Genomic DNA, 16,923 nt, shown 5'->3' with positions numbered 1-16,923 from the left:
ATCAAGTTGTAGAAACATGGATATCCACTCTCCACATCCTTTTGATTTGGCAGCTGGAGGCTAGACAGGATATATCCCAGAGCTTCTTAAATAGCACAAGATACCTGCATGTAAGCAGCTGAATCCCACCTTTGACCTCTGTTGATACAATGGGAACCAAGAAGTAGGTGTCTTATGCCATTAAAGATGTCCTAGGGCAGCTGGCCTAGTGGGTTTCTACCTGTGATCAAAGAAAAGCATGAGTTTCCCATAGGTCTCCAAAGTAATGTCCCCTAGCATGATTCAAACAGCAGTAGACATTGCTTAAATAGCTGAATCAACTTATGTTGCACAAGATACAGAAACATCTACTCTTCCTGAGTACAATTCTTTTATCTTTTTTTTTTTTTTTTTCATTTTCCAGTATCATTTTTACTCTAATACTATTCCTCCATAGAGGAAGCTTATCTTTTCCAATAATCCTACTGTACCACTTACAGTTACAGTGATGCTAGGAAAGCCTGGTGGTACCATCCAAGCATCCAGGTCTTGTCTGTCATCCCCCAAGAGCCCAAAACCTGATTTTAATCAATCACCTTGGCACTCTCTTTGAAAGTCTATATTTTCAGATTGATCTAGATATTTTATTAGTGTTATGGTTGGTGACATTCTTACTCCACTTATTCCCACTGAGATCAAGCATGGGTTGTCAAGAAATACATGTTGTTAGGCTGGACCATTCACGACTCATGTACCAATGTGTACTATTGTGTAACTCCAGATTTATTTTCCTCTTGACTTAAGAGATAAGCTGTAAGCTTAACTCTAAGTTGTGATTACTTTATGTCATTATATAAAGTGATCAGAAATAATCCATGTAGTCATTTTCTGTTCTTTTGGTCTGCTTTGACTTCAGTTATTTGCCAATGATCACTTCAACGCCTATTTCCCATTGATTGTATCTCCTATATTCATGTATATTTAGGTTACCCAGCAAATATTCCCCTTTATCAGTGCTAGCTGTCACTCATTCTCACTATATTATCACCTCCTTTTGCAGCTTACAAATCTTTTTATATTTTATTGAAAATAGAGACAAGATAATTCTGAGCTGGTTCCATGCTGCGCTGAGGTATTCTTTTGGCCCTGTCATTACCTAGGTGTGCTACATGTTATTGAAGCCCAAATTCTTAAATCTGTGCTATAAAGTAATTTTCAGTGGGTACCTCTGTATCAGTACATTAAACGGCACCCTGGCATGGGCACTGCAAATCTATTTGCCATATTTCTGACTGTCAGAGAGGTCCCTGGCACAGGTTTGGTCTGGACCAGATAGCATTCTCACAAATAGTTCCCAGGCACAGTTTAGGATGTACTACAGGCCAGGAACCATTCCCAATAGGAAATTTGGATAGGGACGCTCTTTTGAAAGCTAGGAGAACTGAAACATATGGGTGTTGTCAGGTAATGCCAGCTGGCCTCCAGAATGAAAAATAAACAGTGGCACGGTACTGGTAACTGGTATGGATACAGCCGTTGCTTCCAGTAGTTAATAGATGCGTAAATACTTCAGAGAATGGGAATCCAAGACACAATTTTTTTTTTCTTTCTTGCTACATATAGATTCTAGTTAAAATAAAACAGACCATTTTCTTCCTTGAAATGTCTTTACAAAACATCAGGAGTGAGGTTCATCTGAACATGTCTAATGCTGAGCTAGCTGTTTAGACAGTCTTTTTAGTCCATGAAAGAGGAATGTTTTTAGGGGACAATTCATTTCAGCCTAGCAAGGCTTCTAAGTCAGGACAGATGAATTATGACCCAAGACTGCATATTTCATCCCATTAATTATAAAGGGAACCTACAACAACTGGCTCAGGGAACGAGCTCAGACAGCTGTACCGTGCAAAGCTTACTCTTTATTTCTTCTGACTTCGGGGAGTTTCAGCTTCAGGGAGTTTCATGATTTCAATTTTGCCTTCTAATTTGGTTTTTACAAAGCTTTTACTGCTCAGCAAGAGTTAGTTAGCATCATAATACTGAAACCAAGAGACTTAAACCAAATAAAACAAGCTCAAGATCAGCCTCCTGCCTTTCTGGTTTTCTGTGACAATAAATATTTTCTTCTGTGCAATTCCTTTTTTACCTTTCATTTAAAAAAATGGCTTTCATTTAGTTACCTTATTTCTTTCCTGTTTTTCTAGCTTACACTTTGCGCAGGAATGATGATCGATGTACATCTTATCTATTCTCCTTCAGGATTTTCCGTCTAATTTTTTACTGTCTTAATGATTTTGTGTTTCTGAGTCTGCCTAACAATTCTAAGGCCTTTCCAAATCATGCTTTTCTGTAGATGAAGAGCAAAGAGCTATAAGATACTAATAAACTTCTCCTGGGAGTAGTAAATTCAATCATGTATTAATAAGCACTCACTCTCAACTCACTCCTTGCCTTTAAGCCCTTGAATATTTCTTCCCTATTAGTCAACAGAGACTCCCAGACTATCTCAATTCAGTTGCTTGTTCAGACTGTCAGAATAAATAATTAACAGTAATTCTATGCTTTTTCTCCTTGTAACTGATTGGTAGAGGTGTCTTATGAATAAAAAAGCCTCTGAACTTTCATAAACTTCTAGGGTGTACAGGAACTAAACCCTGACTGTATCAGTGGGATAAAATATCCAAATACTTTTGAGGTTCTGGGGTTTTGTCACATTCACTTACCTTTCCTGGACTAAGTGACATTTCCTCTCTGACTTGAAGGCCTAGAGAAAATGTTTCTTTTATTCATGTGTTTTGCTTGCATGTTGCTGGGTGGGTAAACAGTTAACAGCTTTACAAGCTTAGACACGGCCCCTTGGCAGAATCTGAAAAACATGAATTCTTCTGCAAAGAGACTGCAGTATTCTGCAATGGATAAAGTTGTCAGTTATCCTTTAAAATAGAGGGGGAAGATGCAAATCTCATCTAATACCTGACTTTGCTTCCCTTGGTGAATTTTTCCCATTTGCTCACCTTCTTCTCCCTTGTGGGCCATGATTCTCCTTCAATGTCAAGAAATGGTCTTTGTGATTGCTCTCATACAGCTATCGTTGTCGGGCAATGGAATTCTGTGTAACTAACTCCTGCACAGGGTGCCATACAACCCCACAGCCCCTCTCCAGTTCTCCAACATCAGGTAAACCTCTAGAGGAGAAGCCTCATATAAAATTCTTTCCCTTTCAGGTGAAACTTTCCAATTTACACATCATTGTATTCCAACATTTATCAGATTAGCATTAAGAGTCCTGGAATGTTTACAGTCCCAGACCTGGAACCAGAGTGAATTGTTTCAACAGTTCTTGAATTGTGGGGATTCTTTGGCCATCAGGAAGCATTCACAGAAATAAAATCCTTCTTCCTGGAAGATCACACTTGAAGTATGGGCTTGATGTTGGAGAGGGAATCCTCCATGTGTAAATTTAATACTTAAGAAGAGGAAAATATTTATGATGAATATATGACAATGACTTGAGAAAGTACCAAGAACTGAAGCAGATAAAGTAGATAAAAAGTTAATATTTACATCAGTAGTTGTCAAGAAGGAAATACAAGTAAGTGTGGTTGGCTGGTTTGTTTATCTTGCCATGCTCCGTTTTATGACATATTGAACAACTGTGGAGGCAAGAACTAGATCTTTTGTTTCCAGAAGACTGGAATGATCCAGTGATTCAGTGGTTTATGGGCACTAGCTGAACATGTTTGGAAGTCGCTTTCAAAGCACTAGCAGGTACCAGGTTTCATAAGTGATTATTCTTTAGCCTATCCACTCATAGGTAATGTTCCCCACTGCTACCTGCTTTTCTCTACCATTGCAGCTCAGGGAAAATTAATACATTTGGACCATTTTTTTTTCCTCAAAAGCTAAGAAAGAATGTCCTCCTCTATTTCATTTCCCCTGGGTGTTCCCCTTCAGCTTGCATAATTAATTTCCTTACTGCAATACATTCTTAAATAAAATAGAATTAGGATAAGCTGTCAGTGCAAGAATAAGTTCTTAGTGCAACATGACTTTCTCCCAAGGTGACTTTAAAATAATATTGTATACCTTGTAGTAAACCCAGCATCTATCTTAACTAAGATGTCTGGAAGTGAAGTCTTTCAATCAATGTTCAGCAGGCATTTTCTGTTAGGGCAGCAAACATCGGCAGAGTCTTGCACACATCAAGAAGAACAGAAAGAGTAAATATAAATGGAAAAATTTAATTCAGAAAACTCAGGCTTTGCTTGATTTGCAACTATGGAAAAGAAGAGATGAAAGAATGTTATTTTTCTCATTCCTGTCTTTCCTAAGATGAGGTGGAGATACAAAGGAACACCATTTTTCACATCTTCTGCAAACATTTACTTTGATCCAAACCTGTAGTTGAGCTTGGAGACAATTTTACAGCATCTTATAGTGGTTGTATGCTTCAACATGAGTTCCAATCACAAAAGGTCACAGATTTACTGGAGCGGTTGGAGTGTGAGAGAAGGAGAGGTGATAATGGAGGTCCTACCAATACCATGGTACCACCTGCTGTATGCAATTTGTCACACAAGGCAGGCAACTTTTTGCAGCGTCTCTTGTGCTTTTCCCTTTTCCCACTCTGTTGGATCGGATTGCCAACATTTTCTTAAAAGAGGGGATAAGAAAGCCCCAAAGCATTTATCTTTCAGATATAACGTCAGCAAAACATATCGCAAGCTTTAATAAAAATGGGTTTGGAAAACATGCTTTTTGGATTTAAAGGTATTTTTATTTCACTATGTGTTCCTCTTGCAAAACAGATCTAGTTGTATTGGGTGAGAAGGTTTATACTGGAAACTAAGGCAGGATGCCACTCACATCAATTCATTTTTCTTTCTGTTGAGGTTACATTCTTGCACACTGAAGTATTCTAAATTCAGAAAGAACTCAAATTACCATGAGATACAATTTTTAACAATGACCATTAACTCTCAAAAGCCATAAAATATTGTCCAGAGACATCTGTCAGGATTAGAAATGCATTAACATAAGTTCTTTGTAACTCAAAGACTATAATATACGTTATTTGAAGAGATTCAAATGTGGGGGAAAGAAGAAGTTATCTTCTATGACCTTGATCTAAACAAAAATCTAATTGCAAAATAGCCAGGAGTATTCAGCTGCGATGCTGTGGTAGTGACACCAGTAATGTCGCTGGTTCAGAAATGTGAGGGCGTAGAGAACACGAAGAGCCTGAAGCATGAAAAAATATCAGCCCACTTTCTTTTCTTATGCACCTAAACAGATGTAGGTGAACACAGCAGATATGTTTCCACAAAATTATCTGCACACCCACAGCAAATCTCATTGGGAATAAGACTGCACAGTATTTCAAGAAGCTGTGCTTATAAAGAACAGGCTAGAATATCAGAGTCAGTGAGAAAAAGTTATTTTCTATCAGAAAGCTCATTTTTTGGTTAAGTTTTTCAAGGGATGTCTTAATTGTTTTACTGTTTCCAGATAACTAGAAACCACCAGATGTCTAGCAGTCAAAATGTGTTGTTTTTTTGCATAAAAACAAGTGTTTGCAGAAAAGCAGAGTCAATGGTTTTCTTTTGTTTTTGTCAAACAAGTGTTACCCCAGGGGGAAAGCATGTGCTTTCATTTAGAAATTCTTCAGCTAAGAATGCTTCCAAGAAATTATTTTCTGATCAGCTATGCTTTAGAAAGAAAAAGTGAGGAAATGTAAATGCAAATCCCCAAAACTGGCTTGCAAATGTCATAACGAAGCATGACTTTATGTCACACTTCCTCAGCTACTGCCTTGTGGTCTCAGAGAATCTAGAAGCGTCTGGAAATGGAGATGCCTCTACTGCAGTAATGGATCAGTTCCTAGTGGAGATAACGTTATAGACACCAAGGGTGTTTGGGAGTCATCTTCCCTGGATGATCAAGGGAAAGAAATCTAGTTCAAAGTGATCACTTCTCTGTGGTCACTGGAGAGAGAAAGGAGACCCTCCAGGTACCTAAGATAGGTACTTCTTTCTACTGAGAAATATTGAGAAGTGATTTGATGTTAATAATTATGCGTTACTTATTTTAAAATAGTATCCAAAGACTTAATCATGCTAGACAATACACAGGATATAAAGAGATTTTTTTCTCTCAAGTTCCCCATCCTGTTCCCTGTAACGACTGGTCTTCTTAGAGAGATTAATCTCCCAAAAGACTCTTTATGAAGACTGATGTGTGGGTGAGATCTGAAATTTTTAATCATTAGAAATCTTGCAGTTCAGAGCCTGAGAAAAAATGAATAGGCATAGTGTGGGCTTCAAGAGAGCTTTGTAAATGTTTGGATGTGAAACAAAAGTGGCTATATCAATAGTTAACATTTTTGAATTGTCAAAGTATTCCACAGAGCTTTGAAACTCCCTGTACATTGTTCGCCGTACAGCATGTATCTACAAGATTTTCCTCACCATGTTTCACAGGGCTGTCTAGATCTGCTGACTGAGAGTTCAAAATACATTAGTGAACTAAATAAAGCTCTCTGGAAAAGAAATAAAGAATTAAAATTATTTTTTTACTAGAAAAAGAAGTCAAAACGGCCCTAAACACAGAGCCACAAGCCAAGTCCATATAATAAATGGTAAGGTTGTTCTCAAACATCTCTACCACTTTAAGTTTCCCATTTCTCAGTGCCTGTGAAGTGTGACATTGCCTAAATATACTGCACATCATAAAATGTGAACATCACTCTAGACTCTAGGCTGTGATTCAGGAAAGCATCCCATTCAGGAAAATACTTGGGCATGTACTGACGTGATTGGATTTAAATGCATGTTTAAAGCTAAGCGTGAACAGAGATGGAGTTATGTCTGTGCTTAAATACTTTTCTGAATTGCCATCTCAATTATACTGTCTTAAACCCAAGTACATATGTTAAAATTTCTTAAATTACTTTGGATTCACTCCGGTATGAATAAGCTCCATTGGTTCAGCTTCATTTTATTCAAAGTAAATCTCCAGTCATCAAAGAAGTTGCACCGAGGGTGAGGTTATCCTGAAGGAAATTCAGGAAGGGGTGATTTTTTTTCTGTCACAGCTCTCAGGAAATATAAATACACTGTCATTTTTAGTAATTCTCTACAGAATTCTTCAAGCGTGCCTATGGTGGAAACTGGACATAAAACATTCATGCGAAACATCCTAGAGGAGCCCAAAACTATTTTCAAGCACATATAAAATGGCTGGGGTTTATTTTGCTTTAAAGACCCCTGAAAATAAAAACATTCAGTAGATAAGTTGGCCTATGTATATATCTCTCTACACTGGTCTATATATTTTTGTAGTATATACTGAGAAAAGTATTCCTTTGGTTTTTAAATATAGTAGATTTAGCTTCCTTACGAAATATTTGTTATGTTCCCTGTTCTTCTTTTGAGCGCATAGGGATTTTTCAACCTCGTTAAAATGTGCCATCTGCTAGAGACATCTGTTATAAAATTACAACATAAATTTATGTGCCTGCTTTATTCTTAGGAGAAACACCAATACCTTGAAGTTTAAAGAAAGTAACATGCTTTTGCAAACCAGTTTTCTTAAATTTTCTTTCCTCAATTAACACAATGTAAAAATGAGGCAAATTCTCACTAGTACGAAATAGAGAGAAATTAATTCCTCTTGCAAGGCCAGCTAAGATTATATGATTAGTCCCAACCCACTTTCCATTCCAGAAAAAGTGACAGTTTTGCTTGGCTCCTCAGAGTATCCAGTATGGCATAAATTAAAAAAAAAAAAAAAAAAAAAAAAAGACATAAATATTCTCAACTGTATAAAAGACTGCACCTTTACTAATATTGTTATTTGATTATACGACAGCCAAAGGCTTGTGCAGTTTTGCACTAAGGAAGACATTTTGCAGAAGCATGGTTCTTGCAAGACCAGATGTGTCAAAGTATATTCCATTGCATTTATACATTCTTCCATGGGAGATAAATAGCACCAGATCCACCACAGGATCTTAGAGAACATAAACCTACAAAGTTAACTGGAAGTATTCCTATTGTCATCAGTCAAATAGCTAATCCATAGATTTTTTTTTCCTTTTGGCAAAAACTGGCAACAAAGAAATAGATTAAAGTGATATATCATGGAATATTCCCTGGTGGTAGTGAATGATGCTGGATGCAATTATCACAGAAGTCTACTGCAAAGCTTAGATGAGTTTTTACTCTCATATTTTAGACTCCCAGGGTTCGGCTTCATTGCTCACAGTTGTACACAAGATTCAGTAATTCAAAAATAGAGCAAATAAAGTTTTGGATAGACTGAAGAATAAGAGATCACCTTCAGTTTCCCAGGCATGGTGGGGGCACTGTCTCTTTGTCAAGGAGATCATCTCTTTTCAACTTGTTTTCTCTCAGCTTGATCTGACTGTCTCTCAAAAACGCCATCAGCAAAACTCAACGGAATTATTATCATAGACAGAAGAAGTCACAATGAAAATTGTTATGAAAAGAAGACTCCAGTAACAAAAAGGAAGACAAGATCCAGATATTGTGTGACTAGTAATGGAGTAACTAGTTGTAGAACTGTGGAGGAATGAAAGCAGGTTAATTAGCATTGATAATATACAGCTGTGGGCTGGCTTCAGGGGAGGTGGGTTGGCTGATGTGGATAATGTGCAGCTGTGGCTGGTTCCTGCAAAGTAGTGAAATAGGTCTATGGGGTAGGGAAGAGGAGCATGGATGAAGAGGGACCTGGAAGAAGCAGAGGGAGAAAAAGCACCTCAGATGTAGGAGAGGCTCTGAGAGAAGAAGAGTGCCCAGATGAGGAGAGGATGGCTGGAAGATTAGCCCTGATAAGGAAGAATCTGGATGCAGCAGATGCAAGAAGCAGGGTGGACTGGCCTGAAGAGGTTGAAGAAAAAGCACGGACAGTAGGTGAACTTTTGAAACCTTGTGGGGGATGGGTGGCTGTGCCAGGGCAAGGTGTGAGAGCTACTCATTGAAGTCAACCTGGTATGTGATGGTAAAAGCCTTGTTGCAGCCAGCTAGTTTGGATAGTGCTGTGACAACTAGTGATGGCTAATGTTGAAAAAAAAACAGATCAAGCAAGAACTTCGTGCATTGCATGTTTTCAAAGAAAGGCTCATGCAGTTTAGATCAGCACTAGTCTAAGGGATGAGGAAGGTGCAATGTCTGTATAGCTTCTGCATGAAATATGGCATGCAGTTTTAGATTCTGCTTCTTGGCTTTGTCCCACCTATAAAGAGATGCCTACACTAGCAGTCAGTTGGACCGGTGCTCCTTATAATCACTGGGAAGATGTAAGGGCCTTTCCTGAGAAAAGGCTTTGTTCATTGCCTGGGTGCCAGGCTGCAGTGATTGTGCCTTAAAATGTAGTGAGGAAGCCACTAGCACTAAATCTGGTGCTCTGAGCTCACCTGCACATCAGTTCTGTGCCCACCTGTCTGCAATGAGGGGTGCCCAAAGCCTCCCACAGCTTCCCACAAGGAAGAAGAGACCTCCTCAGCTGAGCATGGAGGGAGTAAACAGCTCGGTGGAGTGTGAACTGGCTGCAAGGGTGCTTTGCTGCATGTAGGTGTATTCCAGGGCAGAGCTTGGGTGGATGAGTGATTGTATATAACTGGCACTTATGTATGCAATAAAGGATCTCACTTGAGGTCTGCACCTTCATATGCTACAGGAAGAGATAGATTGCTGAGATCAGAAATACCTGCTGGAGATCCCTCCTTCCCTTTGCCTGTAGAGAATGCTTTGGGCAAGCAGGCATCTTGGATGAAGTTAGGAGAGAGCTGGGGGAGCCTTAGGGCGCTTCAGTGAAAGGTGTCTAATGGACGGCATGATGCGTTTCCAGGAACATAACCATGAGCTGAAGGTGGTCTAATTCAGAGACAGTTCCTGACAACCTTCTGTCTTCAAAGCCCAGTCAAGGAAGAATTTTTCTATAATGTACGCTGAGGAAAATGAAAAATAAAGCAAAGGAAGTAAAATAATATCAGAAGAGTAGGGAGGGAATAATATCTGGTCATACCAACTTCAGGCTTGTAATTAACGTCACATTCTTTTTTCCCTATGCTGTGATAAAGTATTTAAGAGGTGCTTTTCTGTTTAAGGACTGTGTAATCATTGAAGGAGCAGGGTGCAATGCTGTGCCAGCAGAGATGAATGAGAAATGAACTTGTAACAGAAAAAAGAAATAAACTTCCCAGCATATGATTAGGATGTCGTGCATCCTCAGGCATGCTCTCTTACAGCCCAAGGACTGCAGGGGAGACGCTTGCACCAGCAGGTGCTGGAAATAGGGAAACATCCAAACAGTGATGACTGAAGTGTTTGGAGTTTTTTTTTCTTTACACAAGTGGTTATTATTTGTCAGTGTTACAAGCTATGAGGTGGGTGAGGAGCCTGGTACATGTGTTCCTGGTTGTCATCACCTCCAGATCACTAGAAGATGTTTCTATCTCTGTCTGAGCAACGTGGCCAGTTCTTAAACTTTCTCTTTCCCTTTGGCTTAGTCCTTTTCCTCTTTAGGCATGTTCCTTCTCTGTTTTGTTTTGGTTTTTTTTCTTCCCTTGGCAAAAGCCAGGTTTCCTTAGAGCTGCAATTACTGATGAACTTACAGAAACTGTACCTGCTGCTGAGGGCTTCTCCCTGCTCCTATACCCTCCTCATGACTGTTTTGACTCCCCATGGTCATATTACTTCCAGCTGCTCCTCCACCTGTTGCTTATTTTCCTTCTGTGTGACCCAGTGTAGTGGACTTGAACAACAAGATTTCAACCTACAGTTTTCAGAAGTTTTCACTCTCTTGGGAGTACCATCTCAAAAAAAAAAAATCTCCAGCTGCACTTTCCACAAGAGCCATGAATCTAGGGCTTACACCAAATTCAGTGGAGTTAAGGTAAGTAACAGCATGAGGAGGACAAAAGTGTTGTCTTTCATTCTTTTCTTGCTTTATTTACTTGGTTCCAGAAACGTAAGAATTTCTATTGTCAGCCCTGGAAGGGAGGTCACACCAGAAAAACCCAGTGGTGCCTTTTGTTACTCTGTCCTACAATGAAAACTGCCAGTGTCAGCTGCTTTTCCTCATGGAGGAAGGAAATCTTAGCACAGACCAATGCAATGTGGCAACAAACCAACCCTTCATGAAAAACCCCAGTCCTCGGCAAACCTGAAATAATACTCTCCCACCTCCTGGGAGTGGAGTGTGCACCAATACTGTACCAGACCTTCGACTCTCATCTGCTGAGGCTGTGAAATTCTCTTGGTTTAATCAGCCCAGAGAGCATGTTTTCCTACTTTGCCAGACCTCGGATTCAGCTGCAGAAAAAATCACAAGGCTCTTACAAATGAAACGAGACACTTGAATTCTCTCCTCAGAAATACAAACATATAAATATATACTTACTTCTATTTTAAGATCATTCTCTCATCTCATTGGGTAAAGTAACTGAATGCCAGCCTGATTAGAGAACTTCTGGCATCTAGCTGCAGTAAGTGTGTTAAGTTTATGGCAATTAGAGAGGAATCACGTTACTTTGCTCTTGAGCAGAGCTTAAGCTCAGGGATGCCTGGACTATTATTCCAAGAGGTGACTTTTAGAGTAACTTTAAGATGTCAGAGGAAGATATTCTAAAAAAAAAAAAAGAGGAGGATTCAAGTGATAAATTTCTGCTTTTTTTTTGTTCTTGTACATCTGTTTCCTGAAAGTAAGTTTCTTAAGTTACCAGCTATTCCTTATTCAATTCTGGAACCGACAGTTTGTTCTACTGCCTGTTTTTTCTGTATAATTTTCCTGCATTGTGGTTAGAAGATGAAGGTCACCAATACCTGGTAGTGATGCTACCTGCTTCAAATACAGACAGTGTTGATATGTGCTTGTGTCTGTGAGCCTGTTCTGTGTGAAGCAATGGACTCCATTGGTGCATCACCCAGGGCTAAAAAAAATGCTTAGGGAAAAATATTTGGGTAAAACAGCGGAACTCAATTAATTGTAAGATCACTGGACTGAGACTGATTTATGCTTGCTCTAACACACATTTGTGTGATACTTGGAACTGGAAATTTTTATATTGCTTCTTAAGAGCATCAGAATTTAAAGTGGGGAGAATGGAAATGTTGCTGCAGAACTTTGGGTCCCAATGTTGTATTATGGTTTCTGTGTTATTATCAACCTAATATCATACCAAAATCCACTGGGTTACACTTTTTTTTTTACCCTGATCTAGCCCTACTTTATAGTCTTTCTGGAAACTAGGCAATTTAGATCAAAATCTCAACGGTGCCCACAGGCAATTATTGGACTAAGCTCAGGGAGGCACTCAGAAAACAAGAGAATGTTGGTGATTACCCTTAGAATTGAGTTGAGACTTCTATCATCTGATTTCTCTCTGGGTTATGAGTTGGCATTTGTCCTCCCTTGCACAACGCAAGGGAAACTGAGGCTACCAGGACATCTTTCAATGAAGCCAAATACTTTTTAAAGCCTATGTTTGGAAGTCTCTTTATCTCTTATGAATTACGTACCATCAGGTTTACATGACATCTCATGAGAGGATTATCTCATGAGCTAAACACATCTCATTCTATTCTTGGCATAGTCACAGAAGAACGATAGTGTGGCACACCGGGTAATCTAGCCCACACTATGCCAGAGCCAAAAATCAGAAGATGTCCAGGTAAAAACACTGAGGGAAGCTCTCTCCATCCAAACAGGAAAATGTGGTCAGATGTTTATGATCTGGATGTCATCACAAGCACTTAGTGCTGGAGGTGGCAATTCTCTGCCCTCACAGGTACCCCTGGGTGAGATGTCTAAGCTGAGGACAGCCTTCTCCTTTGCAGCAAAGGAACAGCAGATGCCCTGTATCCTCCTGAGACCATAAAAGGGCCAATTGCCCTTTGTAGCTGCCACCTCCTCCCCACTGACTATAAAAGCAAGTCTGCATGAACAGTAAATAATTCAGGCATATCCCTGGTACACTCTAACACTGTTTCAGGGGAATGATCATTTCACGGTGCTGTCCAAAACTCCTTAATTCAGCACAGCCATTAAGTATGTGTTGAACACATTCTTGTTCATGAGTGTTTTAAATTTTTCATATTTAACATCAATATTAAATCTTTTCATAAACAGACAATTCCTTGAATTATGGCTATCTTGATGCAGATACTAATTGAAGTTAATAGGATTCCTACTGGCTTCTGTTGGTATTAAACTAAACTATACTTTTTGCAAGCTCTTTCAGGCAGATACTATCTTTTAATGACACTTATCTTTGTCCAACAAGTTAGAAATTTCAGTGTCTTGGTGATTTGTGGTTTCATTACTCCCCCCTCAACAATGGATCAAACAAGTCCCACCCCTCCTCTTCCCCCCAGCTTTGAATGGAGTGCTGTAGGATGTCAGGTAAAAGGGATGTAAAAATACATCCTTTGCCTGCTATAAACACAATGCATTTTTAAATTTGGAGGCAAATGGAAGATCAACTACTGCACAGGTGGGACTCATCTCACCGGCTTTAGAGGTCTGAAGGACTGATTATGCATCCAGTCTAAACTAGTTGTCAGAGTCCATCAACAGTCAATGGAGAGAGATAAGCACCTCACTGTACTAAGTAGTTAAAATATGTGAGCTTGATCGCTTTCTAGGGTACCTGCTTGTCACCAGCAATTATGAAGAGACAAGACGGCTTATTAGGTGGTAAGCCTAAGTTTTGAATAGCTAACATACACAGAATGAGGTTTTTATTAAGCATCTACCTCTCTCTGCCAGGTCCAGAGATAGCCACAGCTTTTCTGCCCTGCTCAGTTTGCTCTTTGAGCTTTAATATCATGTTAGTTGTTAAAATTCATTTTAGACACCAAGGTAAATAATCTTAAGAAAACTGCAAATGTATTAAACAGTGGATTAAAATCAAGCACAATTGCATGGATTAGATCAAATGCCCACGTGTTTTTATATATCTTACTCCCAATGATGGCTTTAAAAACAAAACCTAGACTTTAACAATTTTATTTTATAGCAGAAACTTTCCTTAGTGCTTGTGGTGACTCAGCACTCAAATTATCATATTTCAATATATGACCCAGTGTAATTGGGACAATATTTTTTTAAGCTGGTTGTTACTTTTATGCTGTAGCTGAGTCTCCAGAACTAGTAATTTATCTCCAGAGATGAGAGTTTTCCCTCTTTTCAGTAATAAATGGCTCATATGTTGTAGCTGCTACTTGAAGCAGCAGAGGCTGGAAGACTATAGACTGTTCTTTGGAAAGCTTTTTCCTGCCAAACCTCATTTCTGCAATGGCAGATGTCTGCATTTTAAGACCTAGTTTGTTTCATGGGTTTTGCGTTTAATGGAACTTTCTGTGCTTGCATGGAGCATGTGGGAGTTTTACAGAAGACCCTAAGGATTAAATTAATCTCTCCTAACTTCAGTCATGTGGAGTTTGGTGTATAATCTAAATTCGCTGTCCTTGGCTCCCTCTCTTCTCAACAAAGAGAGAGCAGAACATCAATGGGGATTTGAAACTATTTCCAACTCCCACCTTGGGATGGGAAGAAGCAATCCCTGCCCTGTCTGGCCACCTCAGGCTCAGTCTGGACAACTGACTGGCTTAAACTGGATGCCTTGGTTTTAAATTGCTAATGTTATGGAATATGCATTTCTGTATACATCTTTACATGGCAAATCAGATCCTCTGCTGCACAGGGCTTGGGAAGACCTTAGGGAAAATTGTCTAAGTTTTTTGGGTTTTGGGTTTGGGTTTTTTTTTTCTTGAGGCAGTATCTCCTGACAGATACATGGGTACAGAAACACCACGTGCACACTGACAGGAGGATAGGTAGGTTGAAAAAAGGCATCCTAACACAAGGGGACAAAGGAGTGACAGACAAAAAGTGGGAAGAAACACCATGGAGCACAGAAGGTGTGATGTAAAACAGAGGCAAAAGCAGCAGTACACCTGCTGCTTTCTGCCTCAATATTACTGACCTAGTTCTGGCTGGTGGTTTTCAAGGTTATATCCTCCCTTAGAGCAACGGTGCAGCAGAGCAAGCAGGGAAGAAGGTAAGAGATAGGAAACTCCAATATCATGCTCACCGTCTCTACTCATGGCCATGGGACAATGATGTGGGACCTCAAGCAGGTTGCTGCATTGCAGCTCTGGTACAGTAACAGGACCTTGGCAGTGGAGGAAGAAAGGTTTTACCTTCCTCAGGTCACACGACTGTTTGAACCATACCTTGGTTTAAAAGCTCTCTGTTCAACAGGAGAAAAACATCTGCTGGTGTGATCTGCAGTCAGCCCAGCCAACTTCATTACCTTATTAAAAATGGATTGATGCAAAACCTTTCCCCAGTGCTCATTCCAGCATCTATGTGGATGCAAAATATCATGCAAATGAGGTAATTAACTAGGTTTTGCTTCATTAATAGATAAATCAGAGCAATAAGAATCTTCCTAAACACTAGCTATGCAGTTCTCCAAAAATAGGACATCTAATGCAATTATTTTTATTAGATCTTTTGTATGTGATCACAGAGCATAAAAAGGAATTAGTTCAGTGTTTATTGTTATTAAAGAATCCCCCTAGCCTCTTTATTTCATTTGGCTCAAAATAGCAAAGCTACTATTGTAATTCATTAATTATCAGGCTCACATTTTAATTCATAAGTCAAAGATTCCTACTTTCAGCTTGTTCTTAGTTATACTGGAGTTAAGGGTATGTTGGAAGGACAGAAAGCTAAAGCTGAAATTATGGCCTCTTTGCTCATCTGAGTATTTTAATATATACTGAATACTAATCTGTATTTTTTAATATTCTATTTAAAACTAATAAGGATGAGTGAACCTCAGCTTTTGAGCGTAGACCTTCCATGGGGCTGATAGGCCAGATGAAGGAAGACACAGTAATATTTTGTAAGACATCTGGCTTCAGTTTCCTACCAGATCTACCAGTACAGTATCAGATCACTTAAAATTTGCCAGTTATACATTTGTGGTTGTATACTTAATGACATAAAACTGCTTGTAGAGGGCAATAGCATTTCAACTATTTTGTAATTTTGAAGTTCTTTCTGTATAATTATATTTTAGGCTAAACTGCTTTCATTACTGCTTCTATGCCACAGACTATGCTTATTGAACATGAAAGAAAGGAAAAAAATAATCCATAACTCCATCACATAGGTGAACTGTCAGTAAGGTGAAAAATAGGCATGAAAAGTATCCCAAAGTTAACTGCAATGTTAGGTCTCACCATAACTACAGTGTAATTGTAGTAGCTGTTCCTGAGAATACATCACTAATGCCTCTTCTTCTGCCAGAGTAGCAATTTATTTTTATGGAAAGATATTAAAAAATATTTTAACTGACATAAAGAAGAAACTTAAGTCATTAAAATTTCACCAGAATAGATAACAGGTTCAGGATGTGTGGTTATTTCTTTTGGGGTGGATTTTTTTTCTTTTTCTTTTTTTTTCTTCTCTCCTTAACCTCATCTTTAACTTCTTCACTCACTCAAGGACACCCTTTCATCTGAATGATTTCTCCCCACATTTTCTCCTTATTAGATAGATGTTCCGTTTTCTACAAGTGACAGCACAAGAGGAAATGGCCTCAAGTTGCACCAGGGGAGGTTTAGGTTGGAGCTTAGGAAAAACGTCTTTGCTGAAAGTATGGTCAAGCATTGCAACAGGCTGCCCAGGGAGGTGGTAGAATCACCATTCCTGGAAGTGTTTAAAAAAATATGTAGATGTGGTGCTTAGGGACATTGTTTAGTGGTGGACTCGGCAGTCCTGGCTTAATAGTTGACCTTAAATGTTTTTTCCAACCTAAATGTTAAGTTGATCTTAAATGTTTTTTCCAACCTAAATGGTTCTATGAAGTAGGTGTTACCAGCAGAAGAGCATAAAGGTGCTTATGGT

At 39.1% G+C, this 16,923-nt stretch overlaps 1 protein-coding gene across 3 annotated transcripts in view; it reads right to left on the bottom strand.

Moving 5' to 3' along the window:
- PTCHD4 (patched domain containing 4) overlaps positions 1-16,923 on the bottom strand; it is a 92,558-nt gene that overhangs the window by 27,562 nt on the left and 48,073 nt on the right. Inside the window, exon 3 of one of the 3 annotated variants that reach the window (XM_055810762.1) lies at positions 4,806-4,897. The exons of the other annotated variants lie outside the window; for them this stretch is intronic. Within the exon in view, the coding sequence (XP_055666737.1) occupies positions 4,842-4,897 (56 nt within the window). The 3' untranslated portion in view covers positions 4,806-4,841. Of the gene's footprint in view, positions 1-4,805; positions 4,898-16,923 lie in introns of those variants that run through there. 3 annotated transcript variants of the gene reach the window in all.

This window comes from Falco peregrinus, chromosome 7, assembly GCF_023634155.1.
Source record: "Falco peregrinus isolate bFalPer1 chromosome 7, bFalPer1.pri, whole genome shotgun sequence".
In the NCBI taxonomy this organism is placed as follows: domain Eukaryota; kingdom Metazoa; phylum Chordata; class Aves; order Falconiformes; family Falconidae; genus Falco; species Falco peregrinus.
Note: the sequence above shows the minus strand (reverse complement) of the source record. Positions and strands in the feature narration are given on the sequence as shown.